The 16,336-nt window shown below is 40.5% G+C and overlaps 2 protein-coding genes across 3 annotated transcripts in view; one reads left to right on the top strand and one right to left on the bottom strand.

Annotated features, from left to right (window-relative positions):
• The window catches only part of LOC118428497 (unconventional myosin-IXAa-like), a 64,334-nt gene that overhangs the window by 42,598 nt on the left and 5,400 nt on the right, over positions 1-16,336 (top strand). Inside the window, exons 5-13 of the mRNA XM_035838582.1 lie at positions 40-136; positions 1,264-1,341; positions 1,890-1,964; positions 4,896-4,980; positions 5,267-5,373; positions 5,732-5,858; positions 6,111-6,229; positions 6,579-6,720; positions 15,417-15,577. Of these exons, the coding sequence (XP_035694475.1) occupies positions 40-136; positions 1,264-1,341; positions 1,890-1,964; positions 4,896-4,980; positions 5,267-5,373; positions 5,732-5,858; positions 6,111-6,229; positions 6,579-6,720; positions 15,417-15,577 (991 nt within the window). The remainder of the gene's footprint in view (positions 1-39; positions 137-1,263; positions 1,342-1,889; positions 1,965-4,895; positions 4,981-5,266; positions 5,374-5,731; positions 5,859-6,110; positions 6,230-6,578; positions 6,721-15,416; positions 15,578-16,336) is intronic.
• On the bottom strand, positions 8,209-14,004 carry LOC118428985 (complement C1q tumor necrosis factor-related protein 1-like). Of its 2 annotated transcripts, none has more exons than XM_035839319.1 (3): positions 13,700-13,996; positions 11,674-11,922; positions 8,209-9,073 (listed from the first exon to the last, which is right to left on the bottom strand). In XM_035839319.1, the coding sequence occupies exons 2-3, from the start codon at positions 11,897-11,899 to the stop codon at positions 8,544-8,546; spliced, it is 756 nt and encodes a 251-aa protein (XP_035695212.1). In that variant the 5' UTR covers positions 11,900-11,922; positions 13,700-13,996; the 3' UTR covers positions 8,209-8,543. The 2 variants fall into 2 exon arrangements, with proteins under 2 accessions (XP_035695212.1, XP_035695211.1); XM_035839318.1 differs by lacking the exon at positions 8,209-9,073 and adding an exon at positions 10,356-11,294 and having other exon boundaries at positions 13,700-14,004.

The raw sequence follows: 16,336 nt of genomic DNA, 5'->3' as shown, positions 1-16,336 counted from the left end.
TATGTTAACTGTTAATTGTTGTATTTTGTTTCCCCATAGTGGTGAGAATGGCAGTGGGAAGACTTACTCCTCTCAGCTACTGCTGAGACAGCTGTTTGATGTGGCAGGAGGAGGGCCTGAGACAGATGCCTTCAAGGTAGAAATACTCCATCTCTTGTCATCAACAGTTCAGATTTCAGGTCGATGAAGTTTGGACTGTAATTAAGATAACAATGCACTGAAGCAATAAGAATTTAGCAATAATGGGTTGGGAAGTCTTGTGACGACATTGCATAGCTGATGTTTGGCTTCAGGTGCTGGAACAGGATGGATAGTTTGGAATTTGTAATTTTTTTCTCTACTTCCTTGCAGCCTCACCCAGAGGCAGATCCACATTCATAAATCATTTCTAGTCGTGTAACCACCAGCCTTCTACTGTTGTCCCTTGTCACATCAAAAGCATGTTTGTGCCTTCCTACTGTTGATTTCCTGCAGAGCCTGAGGTTTCTGCCTCTAATTTCCTCTCTAGAGCTTAGGTGATTACTCTGCCCACCTGATGTTTTCCTCTTTTGTCAGCTATCTCATTATAGAAATGTCAGCCCTTCCTGTAGTTACAATGAAACCTTAATACATGAGGGCATAAGCAAATGCACAGAGATATTTCTTAGGTTCAGTTTATCATTCTGAGTAACTTTAAATGCCACCCAGACCTGGATGCTTTGTTGAATAGTGCGCCTGTATAGAACTATACTTCCCAAATGCTAAATGGCATACATGTATGATGAGAGATTCATAAAAGCAGCTCACTCGAAAAATGTTTTTGCTTTGTCATTGGGTGGACATGTCTTGAGGTGGGGCATCTCTTGCAAAAGCAAAGAAGTTTGTAATCTTTTCAACAAACAGCACACTATTCACAACCTTTGTGAGGAAGATTAATCCCTAGAAGTGGTTCTTTGTGGAGTGGAAAGGAATAAATCTAGGGAAAGTGCAGGGGAGGGATGGGGGGAGTTCCAACAGGTTGGAAATGAATGGCTGTAAAAACTACATGTACAGCTTACAAAAACATTTCTACAAAATCTCTGTCTGGAATTTAGAAGAGGTTTACACAAGATGAGACAGCATCTTTGGAAAGAAAATGTGTATACTCCAGCTTTGTTTTCTTGGTGGTAGCCAACTCATAACTGTTTCTGCATGGTGTTAAAGTACCTCAGTCATGTTTCAAAGTAAAACTTAGTTTTCCCAAAGTAATTTTTCTTATAAATACTGACCTTGTTTCCTCTACAGCACCTGTCTGCAGCCTTCACTGTTTTACGCTCCATAGGAAGTGCCAAAACTGCCACCAATAGTGAGTCCAGTAGAATGGTGAGTTATCATTTCAATTTGCACATCTGAACCTGGATCAATGTGGCCCATATGAATGCCCTTCAGCATAACACACGAGCTTGGCAAGCACCCAGTGCGGTAGCAGCTGGTTATACATGTAAAAAAAATGTATGACAGTGAACAACCTGACACACCTACATGTGTAACACTTGCATATCTAGTTCTAAGCATTGTTTAAAACATGCACATGTATGTTTACTATCGTTGTAGATATTGATTGAAAAGTACAGTATTATAGAATAATAGATACAAGCTTTTTGGGCACATTTTTCTCATTCTCTTATCACATTGGCAAATGTTAGGAGAAGAGCTTTAACATTATAGTAAAAGTCAAAGGTTGTCATAAGGGCACATGAAATTTGTATATGACTTGTCAAATTACAGTTATGTAGGTCTTGCATTAATGACAGAGTTCTGTAGGATGTTGCTATTTTTCTTTGGTCATGCAGTGGTATCCAGATTCGTTTAGCCACAGGGGAAAATACATGAAATACTTACTGACGGAGTTTCTATTTTCCCATGCTTAGGGTCATTTCATTGAAGTGCATGTAGTAGATGGAGCCATCTACAGGACCAAGATCCACTGCTACTTCATTGATCAGGTAATCACATTTTCATGTCAACTCCAACAAGTTGTCCCCATTCCTACCGCTGGAATGGCTGGAAACTTCAGTTTTTATAGCAGCTAAGAGGCAGACAGGGATTTGTCTCCAGTTGTGCTTACATCTATTAAAGGAAGACAGACAAAGGGGAGAAAAACCAACAAGGATTACAGAGGCACCAGGCATGGGGAGATCTTATCACATACCAGGCAGGGGGTGGAATTAGAACATAGCACAGAACCATCAGGTACCAGGAGAGTGAAGGCTTATCTTATCTATACATTCTTAGGTGAAACTCTGGGCTAGGTCAACTTACTCAGGGGCTAGGTCAACTTACTCAGGGCTAGGTAGCATGAGAGAAAACTTGAGTTGATATTGCTGCTTCAGTATATTGGTTTCTTATGAAATTTCATTTTCATCACTTATGCAAATTACTGTGATAATTTTAGTCATTAACGTTATATCTCCTAAAGGTTTCCATTTGTACATGTACATACACTGTGAGTAATTGTCAGAAATGCTTTAATGCTGTGCACATGTAGGTATGCTGGATTTACCCACTTATAGTGAGGACCAAGTGCTAGCTACAAAAAGCTTTATGCAGTCCTTGAAAATCAGATAGCATGTAATGTAGAAGTGGCATTATTACAGCAATGAAGTAGATAATAAAGATGATAATTACTATCTTCTGTGATGGTCCTTGTGCACAAGTCAGGCAATCATCCAAGAGTGGTTTCTTTAAAGTTAAAGACAGATATTTGTGGCATGTCTGTACTGTCGGACAAACATCTGGTGACTAAATTTTTCAATAATTCATCAACAATGATCCTTTTCATAATTCTGTAAAACATAAACACAAGGAAAACCTTTCACCTGGAAGATAATCTCCTTCATGATCTGATTACTGCCCTCACGCAGCCCCGCCGGTCAGGGATTAGGTACGACCATATACTCTATAATTAGTCGATACCGTTCTTTATTTCAGATTGTGGGAAGGTTACAGGTTTTCATGCCTACTGAGGAGTTTGATTGGAAATATTCTGTATAGAGAGTGAGAGAAGGCTTTCACTTTGGGAATCACAATGAAATAGTTGGGATGGTTATTCATAAAAGTCAAATGACCAGGTGGGTAAGACAGTTTTCAACCTTATCAGCCATGATTCACAATGAAGTGTGTACTAGTACAAAATTGATCCATCAAAGCAAATCTTAAGGTGTCAATATGTGCTATACATGTAAGATAAATCTTATAATGTACATGTTCCAATATTTGGCAGCATTTTGTCAATCCCAGGTCCGTGATTCTTCCTGGGTGTTCCTGTTGTTGCTCACCTACATGTGTACATGTATACTTGGCAACTCTGACCTTTACCAGTCCCCTCTCTTGCTTTATCTATGGGAATCTGCTATTTTTATAAATAACTATGATTACCCGGCAGTGTCGGGTGGACAATGGAGGATACATTTTGTATAGCTTTTCAAATATGTTTGTTTCAACCAAATTGCCCTGAAGACCAGATTCATCATGAGGAGGTTGACATTGTTAATCCCCTCTGTCATCGCCTTTTGAAAAGTCACATTGTCATGCCATATGCTACCTGACTACCTGTCTTCCAGCAAATATCAGATTTTTATAAATTGACATTGTCTGACAACTTTAATCCCACATTTTGCCTGGTCCATTGTGCTGTATTGATGCAGAGTGAGCCAGCTGACACTAGGAGGTACATTAAGATTTTTTGTGACATTTTAGAGCAATTTTGTGATGAGTTAGCTTTGCCACCTCTTAAGGCAGCCATTGTATGGCAAAGGAAATGATAATGCAGATTCATTTATTCAAATGTCAGAGTTGTTCAGATTGGTTTTAAACTTTCTATGTAATCTGACATTATGAAGTTTAAACATCTAGGTAATGAGATACACCAAATAGCTATTACTCAAGCAACTGGATATGATTTTTCTAGATGGTCAGACATTTCTGGTAGTATCCAAATTTCAGAGCTTTCCTCCTCGACTGGTTGAATTTCTGAGCGTAAGATAGGTTGTTTACAGATTTGTCAAGATGGAACAAGACTTAGTACATTGTACAATTGTACTAGCAAGGAGGTTAAAAAAACCTCCTTGGTACTAGCAAAATTCTATGCCCATTCAGAGATCTTCCTATTCTTTTTCAGATCTGTGATTATAACAACCTTAGCCCAGGCTTGTAGTAAATAGAAACACTTAACGGTTATCAGCTTCAGTTATGGTGTGGCATCCATGACTGATACTGGTATATTGTATTTCCATATCTACTGTCTATTAAAGGTGCAATCAGAGGTCGCTATTCTTTGATGTTTGGTTCATTCCAGCTTATTAGTTTCAAATTAGTCACTCCTGATAGCTTTCAATACGAAGCACCCACGACAAGTATTCAGTTGAAAACCAAACCTATTGGTTTAGTAGCCGCAGGCACTGTATATTGTCTTGCCAGGTTATGTACATACAGGTCATGCAGAGTTTGGCAACATGTCAAAAATACTTCATACAAAATACAGACACCTTGGGTCAACTTGCAGACTACTCTTAGGTTATTGCAACAAGTAATGCCTCACATACATGTATTTCTTACTTAAGATATAAAGACTTACACCTGGAGTTTGACTTAGATAACTTACATATATGCTAGTTATGATAATCATATGTATGTATGCAAAACATCAGATGAGAATTAATGCTCCAGGGCCTAAGATCTACACAGATAAACAATTGAAGATGTCCACACCTGCATGAAGCCAATTGTGGCATAACCACTACTTGTCACTATCCTCAAATCTTCTTTTGTTCAGCAAAGCAAGACCAGTATAGTATCTACATGGCCCTGTGCTGAATGAATATTGGATAGGACTGTTGACATTTTATCTGATGAGTCTGAACAATTTTGTTTTCCAGTCTAGAGTTGTTCACCCTGCCAGACATGAGAAGAACTTTCATATCTTCTATCAGATGTTAGCTGGTCTAACACCTGAGGAGAGAGGTGAGACTGCTTTTTGGATTCCTTGGTTACTCTACCTGGCTGGTAATCATGAAATGTATGATACAATATGTTATGTGTGCATATTAGTATACTGCACATGATCAATCTTATTGTATGATAATTTTGAATGGACATTTTAATGAATAAGAAAAAAATTGACAGAAACATGGTCAGAATTTCTTACAGCAAGAACACAGACATGTACATGCAGACCTACATGTAGTACCTCATGTGTACTCTAGGAGGCACTTCTGTACAGTTGCTAACCAGACTTTGTGTGTTGCAGTAAAACTCCACCTGCAGGGCTACTCTGCCTACAACCTGAAGTACCTGAGCTGCGGGCAGCTCCTGTGTGATGACATGGAGGATAGATACAGATTCGAGGCCTGGAGGGTGAGTCTGGAACAATGTCTTTTTCCTCAATCTTTTTTGCACCAACTCTTTATCAGTAGGAAAGGCAGTATGCTTTAACTCAATAGAGGACAACCGTACCTTCACTGGCAAGCTTGAAATTTTCCTGTAGTATTTTTTTATCTATAGCATTCTGTTTACAGTTTGAATTTTGTTTGAAAATAGTCTCATACAAACGTTTTTAATGGAAGTTTTGTAGGACTGTTTATCTTGTTGCTACATGATGTTGCCTCCTGGTTGTTAAATAGTTACTCGGTCTTCACCACTAAAGTAAATAGTATTATATGCTTGTCGTCTTTTTGAACATTGTTATAAACCTATCATCTGTTCTGACTTCCAGAGCTCCCTGTCAGTGTTGGGTATTCCCTTTGCTGATGTGATGAGGGTGCTGGCAGCAGTGCTTCTCCTGGGAAACATTGAATTTGTTGAGGGGGATGGACTGGAACTGGATGTGCAGGGCAATAATGGTGAGATTATGATTACTGTAGAAGCATAGCCCAGTAGATGATGATGATGAGACACTGATACATATGGTACTCTACAAAGTTGTCAAAGGTTGTTCAAACATGAACACATGTAGAGTTAATACACTGTATTGAAATCACCACAAATGACCAACAGTGTGTGTAACGGTTATTGATACAGACATCTATTAAAGGCAATATGTTAACCAACAAATGCATACAGCAGGTACAAGTGATGTTTATTTTGTTGTGCAGAAATCAAGTCCGTTGCTGCCCTGTTGGGAGTGTCAGGTGTGTCCCTCTACAGAGGCCTGACCACCAGGACACACAATGTCAGGGGACAGGTCTTCAAATCACTGGCTGATGCTGCAACAGTAAGTCACTTCTCATGTGCTCTCAAATGGTGATGACGTTGTTCTCTTCTTTTCCTTCCTGTGTAAATCACTACTAGAGTAATTTTATTCTTGACCTGTAAACTGGTACAGAAATGATTGAAATGCAAATAAGTTATGCATGTAATAAATGACCTAGCATCAAGGTGAAGATCACCCTGTAAGCAGCATTCAGAGTGAAATGAGCTGTTGTCATATTTTGTTGTTTGGTTATTGTTACAAATATGAACTGATCTGAAAACTCCCACCCACCCATGGATACAGATTTTGAATTTTTGATAAACAATAGCAAAATGGTTTCATAAACAGTACCATTGTTCTTTTCAATCAGGCAAACCAAATCCGGGATGCGCTAGCCAAAGCCTTGTACTCACGAACCCTGAATGCCATCGTGCGCCGTGCCAACAGTGTGAGGAGACCTGCCTCCAACTCAGGAACCAACAGCAGTGACAGCAGTGAGTCCGTACAGAATGGTGAGTCCTGGTGGAAACTGTGCCTAACCGCTTATCAGCACTTGTGCAAAAGGAACAGTTGACTGTTTATGAAGATTACATTCTGCATAATTTGTGTAATAGCCAAGTGAGTAGAGCACATGTGAATGCCAGCTGAGTCATACTTAAAACTTTAAGATACTGCTCTCTAGCTCTACTTAGCACTCACCATATGAGAAAGTAGTAATTGCACAAACTTGTGTGGCCCAAGGGCTATTGAAATGGAGACGGGCACTACCCTTAGCATCATCTGGTGCATCCTGCATGATTCCAACTAATTTGTATATTTATGTTACCTTTGATAAGTGAAGAACGAAGGATCTAGACATACGAATGTAAGCAGAAAGTATTATCTGCAAAAATTTTTAAGTGAAATTCAGAGAACGAAATGAATTGTTGAGGCAATTGGTACATTTTATCACATCATGATTGGCCATGGTACAAGATTTCATCAGTGGGGAAGCCCAATTGATTTGATTTGTCTGTCTCTGGTTTAGACCCAGACATGAGCAGACATGCTGTCTGGAACTGGAATTTCCGCCCACAAAGATGCCTACTTGGAAAGAAGAAATTCCTAATAGCTTCTCCTGGCTTCCAAGTTCTAGACGGGACATGTTTGTCTTTGTGTGTGACAGTTCATTGTTACAATCTGTGCAAGAGTATTACACTGGACAGATGTATATGTTTTATTATATCCAGCTGTCAACAGGTGTTGAGCACTATTCAGTGATGAAAGGATAACTGACCTATTTGGACTGTGTTTGAGTATTAGTGAGCTTCACTTGCTTGGTGAAGGCCCTGTGAGATATGAGGCACATAATGGTGACAGCTGTGTCTGTTTGATGAAGGTCAGAAGTGATGTGTCCAGAGACATACCTACAGCACGCATATCCTGTCTGGAGTGCCTTGTTTTCCACAGTCTGTAGGTGTTACAGTCAAGCATACCCTCCAAGAGCTAGACAGAAAGGTCTTCCATTACCAAGTGTCGAGTTAATTCCCTTTCATCAGCTCGCCCGTATTTCACCAGATGTCTTCCAAATACTTCCATCTGGAGATGTTTGAATTATGTGCATTGCCTGTGCTTTTTAGTTTTGTCTAGAATATAGGGTTTCAATTTTCAAATGAACTGTTGAGAGTCTTACCTGAATGCAACTGTGTGTGTTTGGGGGGTTGATACTTAACCTGGGTTTGATCCAAGTTTTAGCTCCATACTCTGATAGTTTCAGACAGGATTTTTTCTGTCGCGTCCTGGAAACGGAAACGGAAACTCTATTGATGAAATGCTGTGGGGAAAAGCCTGCAACCTGTTATGTATATCACTGTGTAAGAGTAGCCAAGATCTACACTGATACTGATATCAAACAATTTTAGCTCATTGTATTGTATATACATCAGACTCTAATTAACCAGTAATACCACAATGCACCATCTAAGTGTCACAAGGCTTTGAAAAAACGAGAGCTGTAAATCTCTTGAGCAACATTGCAAAATATTTATTATAAATTGATGATCCTCTGTGTCACATTGAGAACTGTACAAAAGCCAGTTGGGAAATGGTCTGTTGAGCCTGTCTCCCTGTGTGAAGTATGATATAAACATTTAGAACATAATGGTGTGGAAGAGATTTGTGCCCACATTTTTGGCTCATAACATCATACTGCCCATCCCTCTTGGGAAGTTTCTAACTCTCAGATTAGATTTGTAGTCAAAACAGAAATATACCATGTGGCTGACAAATGTGGGAAGAAAAAAATCAGGCTTACAATTTTAGGATATTCATTCTTTCAATATATGCCTTGTGTAAATCACATGTTATATGTGGGAAAAACTAAATGTCCACTGAAGGTGACATATGCATCTTCCTCATCACCAAATACGGCGAGATGGTCTCCATAGTCCATCCTCATCCATACCTGGTCTCCCACAATCAGCTTCAACATGACTGTCTGGGACTGCATGATGCTGCGGTCACCCTCCTGGGCAAACAGGATGACCTGTGGTTGGTTGTTCTTCATCAGATGTAGGTAGGTTGTCCTGCTGTTGTAGGTGTGGACTGTGGCAGAGAAGTAGTAGATCCCTGGGATGACACAGTAGAACTTCCCTGTGTACAAGTTAAAGTGATCTCCAGTGTTCACCAACACTTTGTCATACATCACCACCTGGTAATACTTGGTCCCCTCCATGGGTTTGCTGCGAATGACAGAGAAGGCTGATGCCTGGAGTTTCTCTTGAGGGCCAGGAGGACCGGCTATTCCCTTGGGTCCAGGAGGTCCAGCAACACCCTTGTGTCCTTTTGGTCCCATCTTCCCTGTTCTACCAGGGAACCCGCGTTCTCCTGTGAAGAGAAATGTTGCGTTTGTAAATTAATTACTTTACACTGCTGTTGTACAAGCATCAGTGGACGTGACTAGGTGTATGTCATTCATTTGTTCAAGGATGTTGATTTGTTCAACATCTAAACAAAAAGGATTCCATTTACATGTAGATTATAAGAAAGAAAGCTTTGCCTGTGATGTGACTTTCCTTGGGTTTGTCTGAAATGCTTGATGATGAAATTTCCTGCAAAGCAGTTTGGATTGAAAATGTTGTATCATAAAATGAAAGTTTTTGTCTCAGACTGCAAGCAGTTGCCTCCAGCTGGAGGTTAAGGAGGGAGAAACAAAGCTCACCAGACAAAATACTCAGCAGGTTTTCATTATCACATTACAAATCTTACTTATTAGATTAATTCCAACTGTCAGAATGTCTGGTCCTTAAGTTCATGAGTAGTTGTCTAAGATACCATAAGAAGAAAGCAGATATCCAGGCCCATGGTCTGTCTCCATCTGTTCCTTAAATGTTAATCATGATAAACTCAAGAAATGTGAGAAACATTTTCTGGTCTGCTACAGACTGTTGGGCTACTGCCACTGAGGACTTTGGAGCAAGCCAGAGGCAGAGCTATCCTTTTTTTAAAAGGCTTATAATGTGCCTTTCTAAGATTTCAATTTAGATCTTAGGAAGTGAGACACAAGGCTTTCAATTGTGTAAATGCCCAGGAGAAAATCAAAATAAAGCAATGGAAATGTAATAGAAATGTTTGTGGATTGACATGATTTTTTTATGGTTTATTTCACCCAGGGTTTTCTGACAGGTTTTTGTAAGAAAGATGGCCTGTAACCTTCAAGTAATGACCACCAGCCTAGCTTCCATCAATGGTAAATGGAACCATACTAACACTCTGTATGTTCTCAAGAAGCCAAGTACAAGGTCAAGGATTGGGTAATAACACACATCTGGTATTCAGATAGCTACTTGGTGGTTGGTACTAGTACCTATCACCAATCACAGTGTGTGTCAGTCAAGATCACGGCCCTGGTTGTTCCTTTGTCCTAGGTTATGGTCTGCTATTTGTATTACATATTAGTCAACTAGTATTTCCCTACTTGGCATAGCATGGCTTCTTTGCACGCAAGTAGCAGCATTTTGCATGTGTTGTATTCAATGCCCTGTCACCTTTCAGCACAAGAACTTCCTTTTGCTGTGGCTTTTTTTGGGAAAAGGTTTGAATTCATTTACATACATGTACATATGAAAAAGACCAATCCAGCCCTAAGACAGTGTCAGGTGAAGATTCATTCAGTTTCAAATCTTTTATTCAACACATAAAGTCATTATTTTACATTCATATACAAACCAATGTTTATTGTTGTTATTCCATGCCAGTGAAAACAACACAATTTCATACTTTTGAACCTTAAGTATGCTGTATGTGTATCAGTCTTCTGTTCTGGTTCTCTGGTAATTAAACTTTCAATAGGTTGAAGTAAGACAAGTAGTCTTTTTAAAAAATAAGTCTGAGGTCACAACACTCAAACGATTGTTTAATTATACAGTATTCTACTGTTTTTTTTTACACCTGTACACTCAACAGAGCACAAAGTACACACTCAGTACAATGGTAGAACTGTAGCTTTGGTATTCAAATAGCTCTCAATCAAGTACATGGCCTTTGTCAGGTTCTGTCTTCTGTGGTATGATATTACTGAGTTCATAGTCCTGAGGCACTGCCAGGTACCCGTTAAAGGTGACGTAGAAGTCTTTGCTGTCACTAAAGATGGCAGTTGTATTCCTGCCAGCTAGTCGTAGCCAGACACGGTCTCCTTTGTCCAGCGGCAGCATTGCAAACTGTGTCTGCATGATGCTGCGGCTGCCAGACTGGCTAAAGTTCATTACCTGCTTCTCCTCATTCTTCATCAGGTGTACATACGATTCGTACCCATTGTATGTGTGTATAGTGTAAGAGAAATGGTAGATGCCAGAGATCATGCAGTAAAACACGCCTGTGTCATTGTTAAAGTGCTGGTCTATGTTTACAAACTGGTGTTCAAAGGTGATGGTTTGGTATTTGTGATCCCCAAACATAGGAGATGCCCGTAACACGGAGAAGGCAGCCTGAGGTCTGGTGGCGTTCGGGGCGGGGGGTCCTCTTGGTCCTCTGGCTCCGTCCAGTCCAGGGGGTCCCTCTGTCCCCTCCGGTCCCCTCACACCCACAGGGCCGGGCCAGCCGGGGTCACCTGGGGGAAACAGGGTTGCCAGATTTTTTTAGATGTGGACAAAACACTGGAGAAACAGACTTTTCTCTGATGCTAAAATTGTTGTAGTCTTCCCCAAAGGAAGAGGACCAGGATGGTTTCAGGTCAAATTTGAATAAGTTGGCAACCCTGGTTCCCTCTTCCCAGGCAAACTCAAGTCAAAAATCAACCATCTGATTTACAAAATGGTTATCAAAATGATAAAGGGTTGTGAACTTGTGAATAGATGTACATTGTTATAGTTGGTTTGTTTTTTAACAAGAAGATGGCATTGTGATTTGTTTTGACTGGATGGTGTTGCTTACTGACCTTGATGTCTACTTGGCTAAAGACCACTATCAGATAAGACTGTGGTACCCACCTTTATCTCCCTTCTCTGATGTCATTTGTTGAGGAAGAGCGATGATCTGAGGCCCTGGGGGGTTGTCTTGTGGGCAACACCTCACACACTGGCCTTGCTCAGGAGCCTCCTCCGACTGTTTCCCTTGGCCAGAGTGTTTCCCCTGGCCAGAATATGACCCCTGGCCATAGATGCTGACCACCAGACAAGCTGGTATGATCAGGATTGTGTACAGGAGGGACATCATGGTGGGACTGCTGTTGGTGGTGACTGTAGAATGTTATGGGTACAAAAAGTATAAGAACTTGACAAATGGTATTAAATAGTTTGTCAAATATGTCAATTGATGCATCTGACATCATTACTTATGTTTTTTTTTCATCTGACATCATTACTTATGTTTTTTTTTCATCTGACATCATTACTTATGTTTTTTTTTCATGTTAGTCATCACAGACATGGAAGCTGACCCAGACTAAAATGTTTGCCTGCCCATTGCTATGGGAGAAATGTCCACTTCCTTTCCTACAAGACTCAGGAGGGTTGGAGAATGACCTGGCTCTGTTTGTCAGTGGCCATGCCTATCAATTGAACCATCAACAGGCAACATGTGGTTGTTAGCACGCAGATAGGAAGAAAACTACATGTAACGTTAGTTCACCTTTACCCATGGCGTAACCTATATCCGTTGTATCTAAAATCGGGATATTTAGGGATATCAAATCAACATATGGTGGTTTCATACAACAATACTTTTCAAATATTGCAATTTAAAACAAACATCCGTCGACTTGATATCCCTAAATATCCCATTGTTAAATACAACGAATATAGGTTACCCCACAGATAAAGGTAAATTAGCGTTAGATGTTTACAATGACCATCAGCCCAGAAATATACTTGTTGATCTCAGTTGAGTCAGCCAGACCTTGTACTTGATTAGTTGATAGAGTTATTCTCAAATCTGGGGAAATGATCATGGATTCTTAGATGTACATGTATCTGCATGTTACTGCCTAGTTGTAACACTGTTGTTGATAGCCTGGATTCCATACCCCAACCTCAAGATATATCTTTCGTGTTGCACGATAGATACTTGAGATCGGGCTGGGGTTTGGTAACCAGGCTATGTTGTTGATAAAGGTCGTAGAAGCATAGTGGAGGAAACATAGCATTAAAGTTTTCGACCAGCCTATTCTTCAGCAGGACCCTAGCAGGGGGTGTTTTAGCAGACCATGCTCTGGGCTGAATAAATACTAGGACAACATAACAAAATTCACCACAGTTACATGTAGCTGGTCAGAGGGGGTCCAATTCCCCAACAGCCCCCTATTAGCTGACCAATTTAGGTCAATTTCTTAGTTATTTAGTAAGTCCCAAGAGGAGTGTGTTAGAGGATGCTGCCCAACTCTTTGTGAACTGCCCTGATTGTTGTGACCATGCACCCAGGGCTCTGGAATGTTTGGGGCCCCTGCAAGGTTTACATGCAAAAACTAGCCACAAATTACAAGGCTGAGGCTGCAGTACTCATTATGGATCTTAAAGTTCTGGGGACAAGATGTAACATTTAGGTTGATGGTTGGCTATTAATCAAACTACTCTCGTGATGAAAAGGTCATGGCCCTGCATCTTCACAGATAAACAAGATGGGATGAGATGTGACAAGAAGCAGGCTCTGAATGGAAACTGATACATGTATATAACAGTTAACAGTAGCTCAGAGTCAGAGTCAAAAGCCTGTTGGCTTTACCTACCAGTTGTGTTTGTGCTGAAACATGTGGAAAGTTTAGACAGCCACTGCACTAAATGTCTAACTTGGCTGAGAAAATCCGAATTTACATTCAGACTTTGCCAAGCAATACTATGTCAAGCTACGTGGAAGTCAAGCATGGAATTTGTTTAAGTCCACAAAACAAGTGTGGAACTGCTATATGATCACTTTTCTACCCTCAACAATGTATGAAATGGAAATAATGAAAGCCAGCTCAAGGCCAACTTTATAGTAGGTCCAAGCTATTTAGTAAGTGGTAAAGGAATCACAGCGTACCTTTTTCAGAAGAGTTTATCAGCTTGGTATGTCCAGGGATACAGAGCTACACAGGGATTGTTGGAAAACTGATATACTGGATCTAGGAGGAATAGAAAGTTGCTAGAAGTGCCTGCCAGCAGGGCATGCCACGTAGTAGTTTCCAGATGACCCCACACCAGTCTGGCTGAGAGAGACTAGGGGCCCCTATTTAGCCCTGCCTGCAGCCCACATGTGGTTCCTGTTACACAGCCTGCCTACCAACCAACCCACAGCTGAACTTGTCTGGTTAGAGCATCTCATTAGGCTGTGGGTAGGGGTGTGCAGGGTCTGTGTGCTCTGTTAGTAGAGAGTTTGGGTTTGGAAACTATGGTCAAAGTCTTCCATGTCAGCAAGAAATATTGCTTTGGAAATATTTCATATTCAAGCACTGTTTTCTTAAGGGCATTTATAAATAACAGTGCACATCCCTGCCCTGACCCATGTCAATCATGCCCCATATGTTTGGTTTGTTTTTAAACTTCCCAGTTGACCTCCCCCCTCAGCTGACAGCCACATGGTATGTGGCAAGTTTGTCATTCACACATCCTTGTCTGTGTGATGCCATTGGTCACAAACATCACGCACAAGGGCCAGAAAAAATGACTACGTTGGTTTTCATCCAGGAGAAGATATTAAATGGAGATAGAGGATCATCAGATGGAAGTCTCTCAGTTGCTGTCATTTACAACCTAGTTTACCGACAGATTTTAATTTTAATTTGTCATTCGGAAAGATGAAATGGTCAAGAGATCAATGTGGTATTTATCAGGCTAATGAAATATTGTCCAGGCAAAGGTTTTATAGGTTCAGTATGTGGCCACAATCTTTTTCATTTGATTCCTCCCTCCAGAGGGGGTGTGGCCACTTTTAGCCCCCTGACCAAAACCTCTGCTTGGAGGAATTACCAAAAACTATTGCATGGGTACCACAAAAGCTACTCCATGGATGAGGGGTCACTGTTAAAAATTTCACACAGTGCTAGCATGCTGTGAATGCAAAGTCTTCAGACTATAGGTCAGAAGAAAGCCCAGAAAAGTGTGTCAACTGTCTCAGGGCAACCTGCCAAGAATGGTGGGTTATGTTGGCTCTTGCCTGCCTCTTTCTGTGTGGACAGAATCCTCTTTAGATTGCATAAAATGCATTATGCAAATTTCAACAATGGGTTTTGTCTTTGTGTTGTTGGTTGAAATAGACAAGATCATTTAACTTTCATCAAGAAAGTTTAGTTCTTCAAGTTATATCATATATATATATATATATATATACATATATTGTAAATCAAGACAGACTGCTTTGAATAAGCTTTTACACTATATGTCTGTCAAAGCCCAGGAAGAACTTTAGGCAAAGCTGTCTTGCACTGGTAAAATATGGTCCTTTTCCTCCATTAGCTGTGTAAATGTTTGGAAGGCTCGTGGCTGTCAGCACAGTTTTAATTGGTTCCATTGTTATGGGTAGCATTACCAAGGTCAAGTTCAAACACAGCTGTGAAAGCTGTACCAAACAAACCTAATTAATGGGTGAACTTAAGAACATAACATGGCAAACCATCAAGAAGTTAAGCATTCTTAACCCCTGCATGATACAAGGGCTTCAAATGGTTAATATACTACATCTGTCCAGCATTTCAGCCTTTACAAAGTAAAATTCTTGCATCAATGATAAACTTTGATTCAACTTTTCTGTATTACCTCAGGTCACAGTGGCATGACCAATGGTCATCACAGCTACCGACCTCTGACCCCTGCAACCTCCAAAACGTCCCTTCACCAGTCAGCCAGGTCAGAGAGTTCCCAGCATGCCATGAGTGAAGGTGTCATCGGGATTGTGGACATGTTTGGCTTTGAGGCATCAGAGGTAAGACGTCTTACTTCTACACTCAATGGTCAACAATTGAACATCCAACTTTCACAGTTGTACAAAAGTTTATTCTTCTTGTCTTAAGAATTTTGTACATCTAGCTGCAAATATTTTGTCTACTAACTTAAAAGTAGTTACAGGGTTGTTTCATAGACAGTAGTATATACTTGTCTGAATTGTACCATACCAAATACATGTACAGTAGTTTTGGCTTCAAGTAATCTCCAAGCAGATCCTACGGTAGCATAAGACAGTATGAAAACTGCCAGACGAGTGTAGCCGACTGTCTATGAAATAGCCCTGTAACTACTTTTAAGTTAGTAGACGACATATTCGCTGCTAGACGTACTGTGTTGGGGTGTGAGCTTTCTCGCGTTCTTGACTACAGAGTAGTAAGCAGTACTATACCACTATATACTAATCAGTATGCCACGTGTAGCTGTGGACAGGACCACTGGAGTCATACGGGTAATTTCCCCATCAATGGCACTTCAAAAAGCTGATGAGACCTCGCATGAGATATATGACACATTGTGATGGGTAGCGTGCCCTTAGGACAGTCATAAATGCCACTGCGGATCTCTGAAAGCAAAACCATTCTACACGGTCAGCCCTAGGACAGATGTACTATTGGAAGGAATACTCGATACATGTCCGCATAAATATTCATAAGAGGGCTATGATATTGTGAGAGGGTACTGAAAAGGCAAAGAAGTAGTGAAAACAACAGATTACCCTGAAAGTTTGTTTGAGACA

Source organism: Branchiostoma floridae, chromosome 13 (assembly GCF_000003815.2).
Source record: "Branchiostoma floridae strain S238N-H82 chromosome 13, Bfl_VNyyK, whole genome shotgun sequence".
Lineage (NCBI taxonomy): Eukaryota > Metazoa > Chordata > Leptocardii > Amphioxiformes > Branchiostomatidae > Branchiostoma > Branchiostoma floridae.
The sequence above is the reverse complement of the archived record's forward strand: the minus strand, read 5'-3'. Positions and strand labels throughout refer to the sequence as shown.

Coding starts and splice junctions, on each gene's coding strand:
- LOC118428985 (XM_035839318.1), bottom strand. CDS start 11,899: ATGATGTCCCTCCTGTACACAATCCTGATCATACCAGCTTGTCTGGTG. Junction 11,295..11,673: donor ATCAGAGAAGGGAGATAAAG/GTGGGTACCACA, acceptor TGTTTCCCCCAG/GTGACCCCGGCTGGCCCGGC.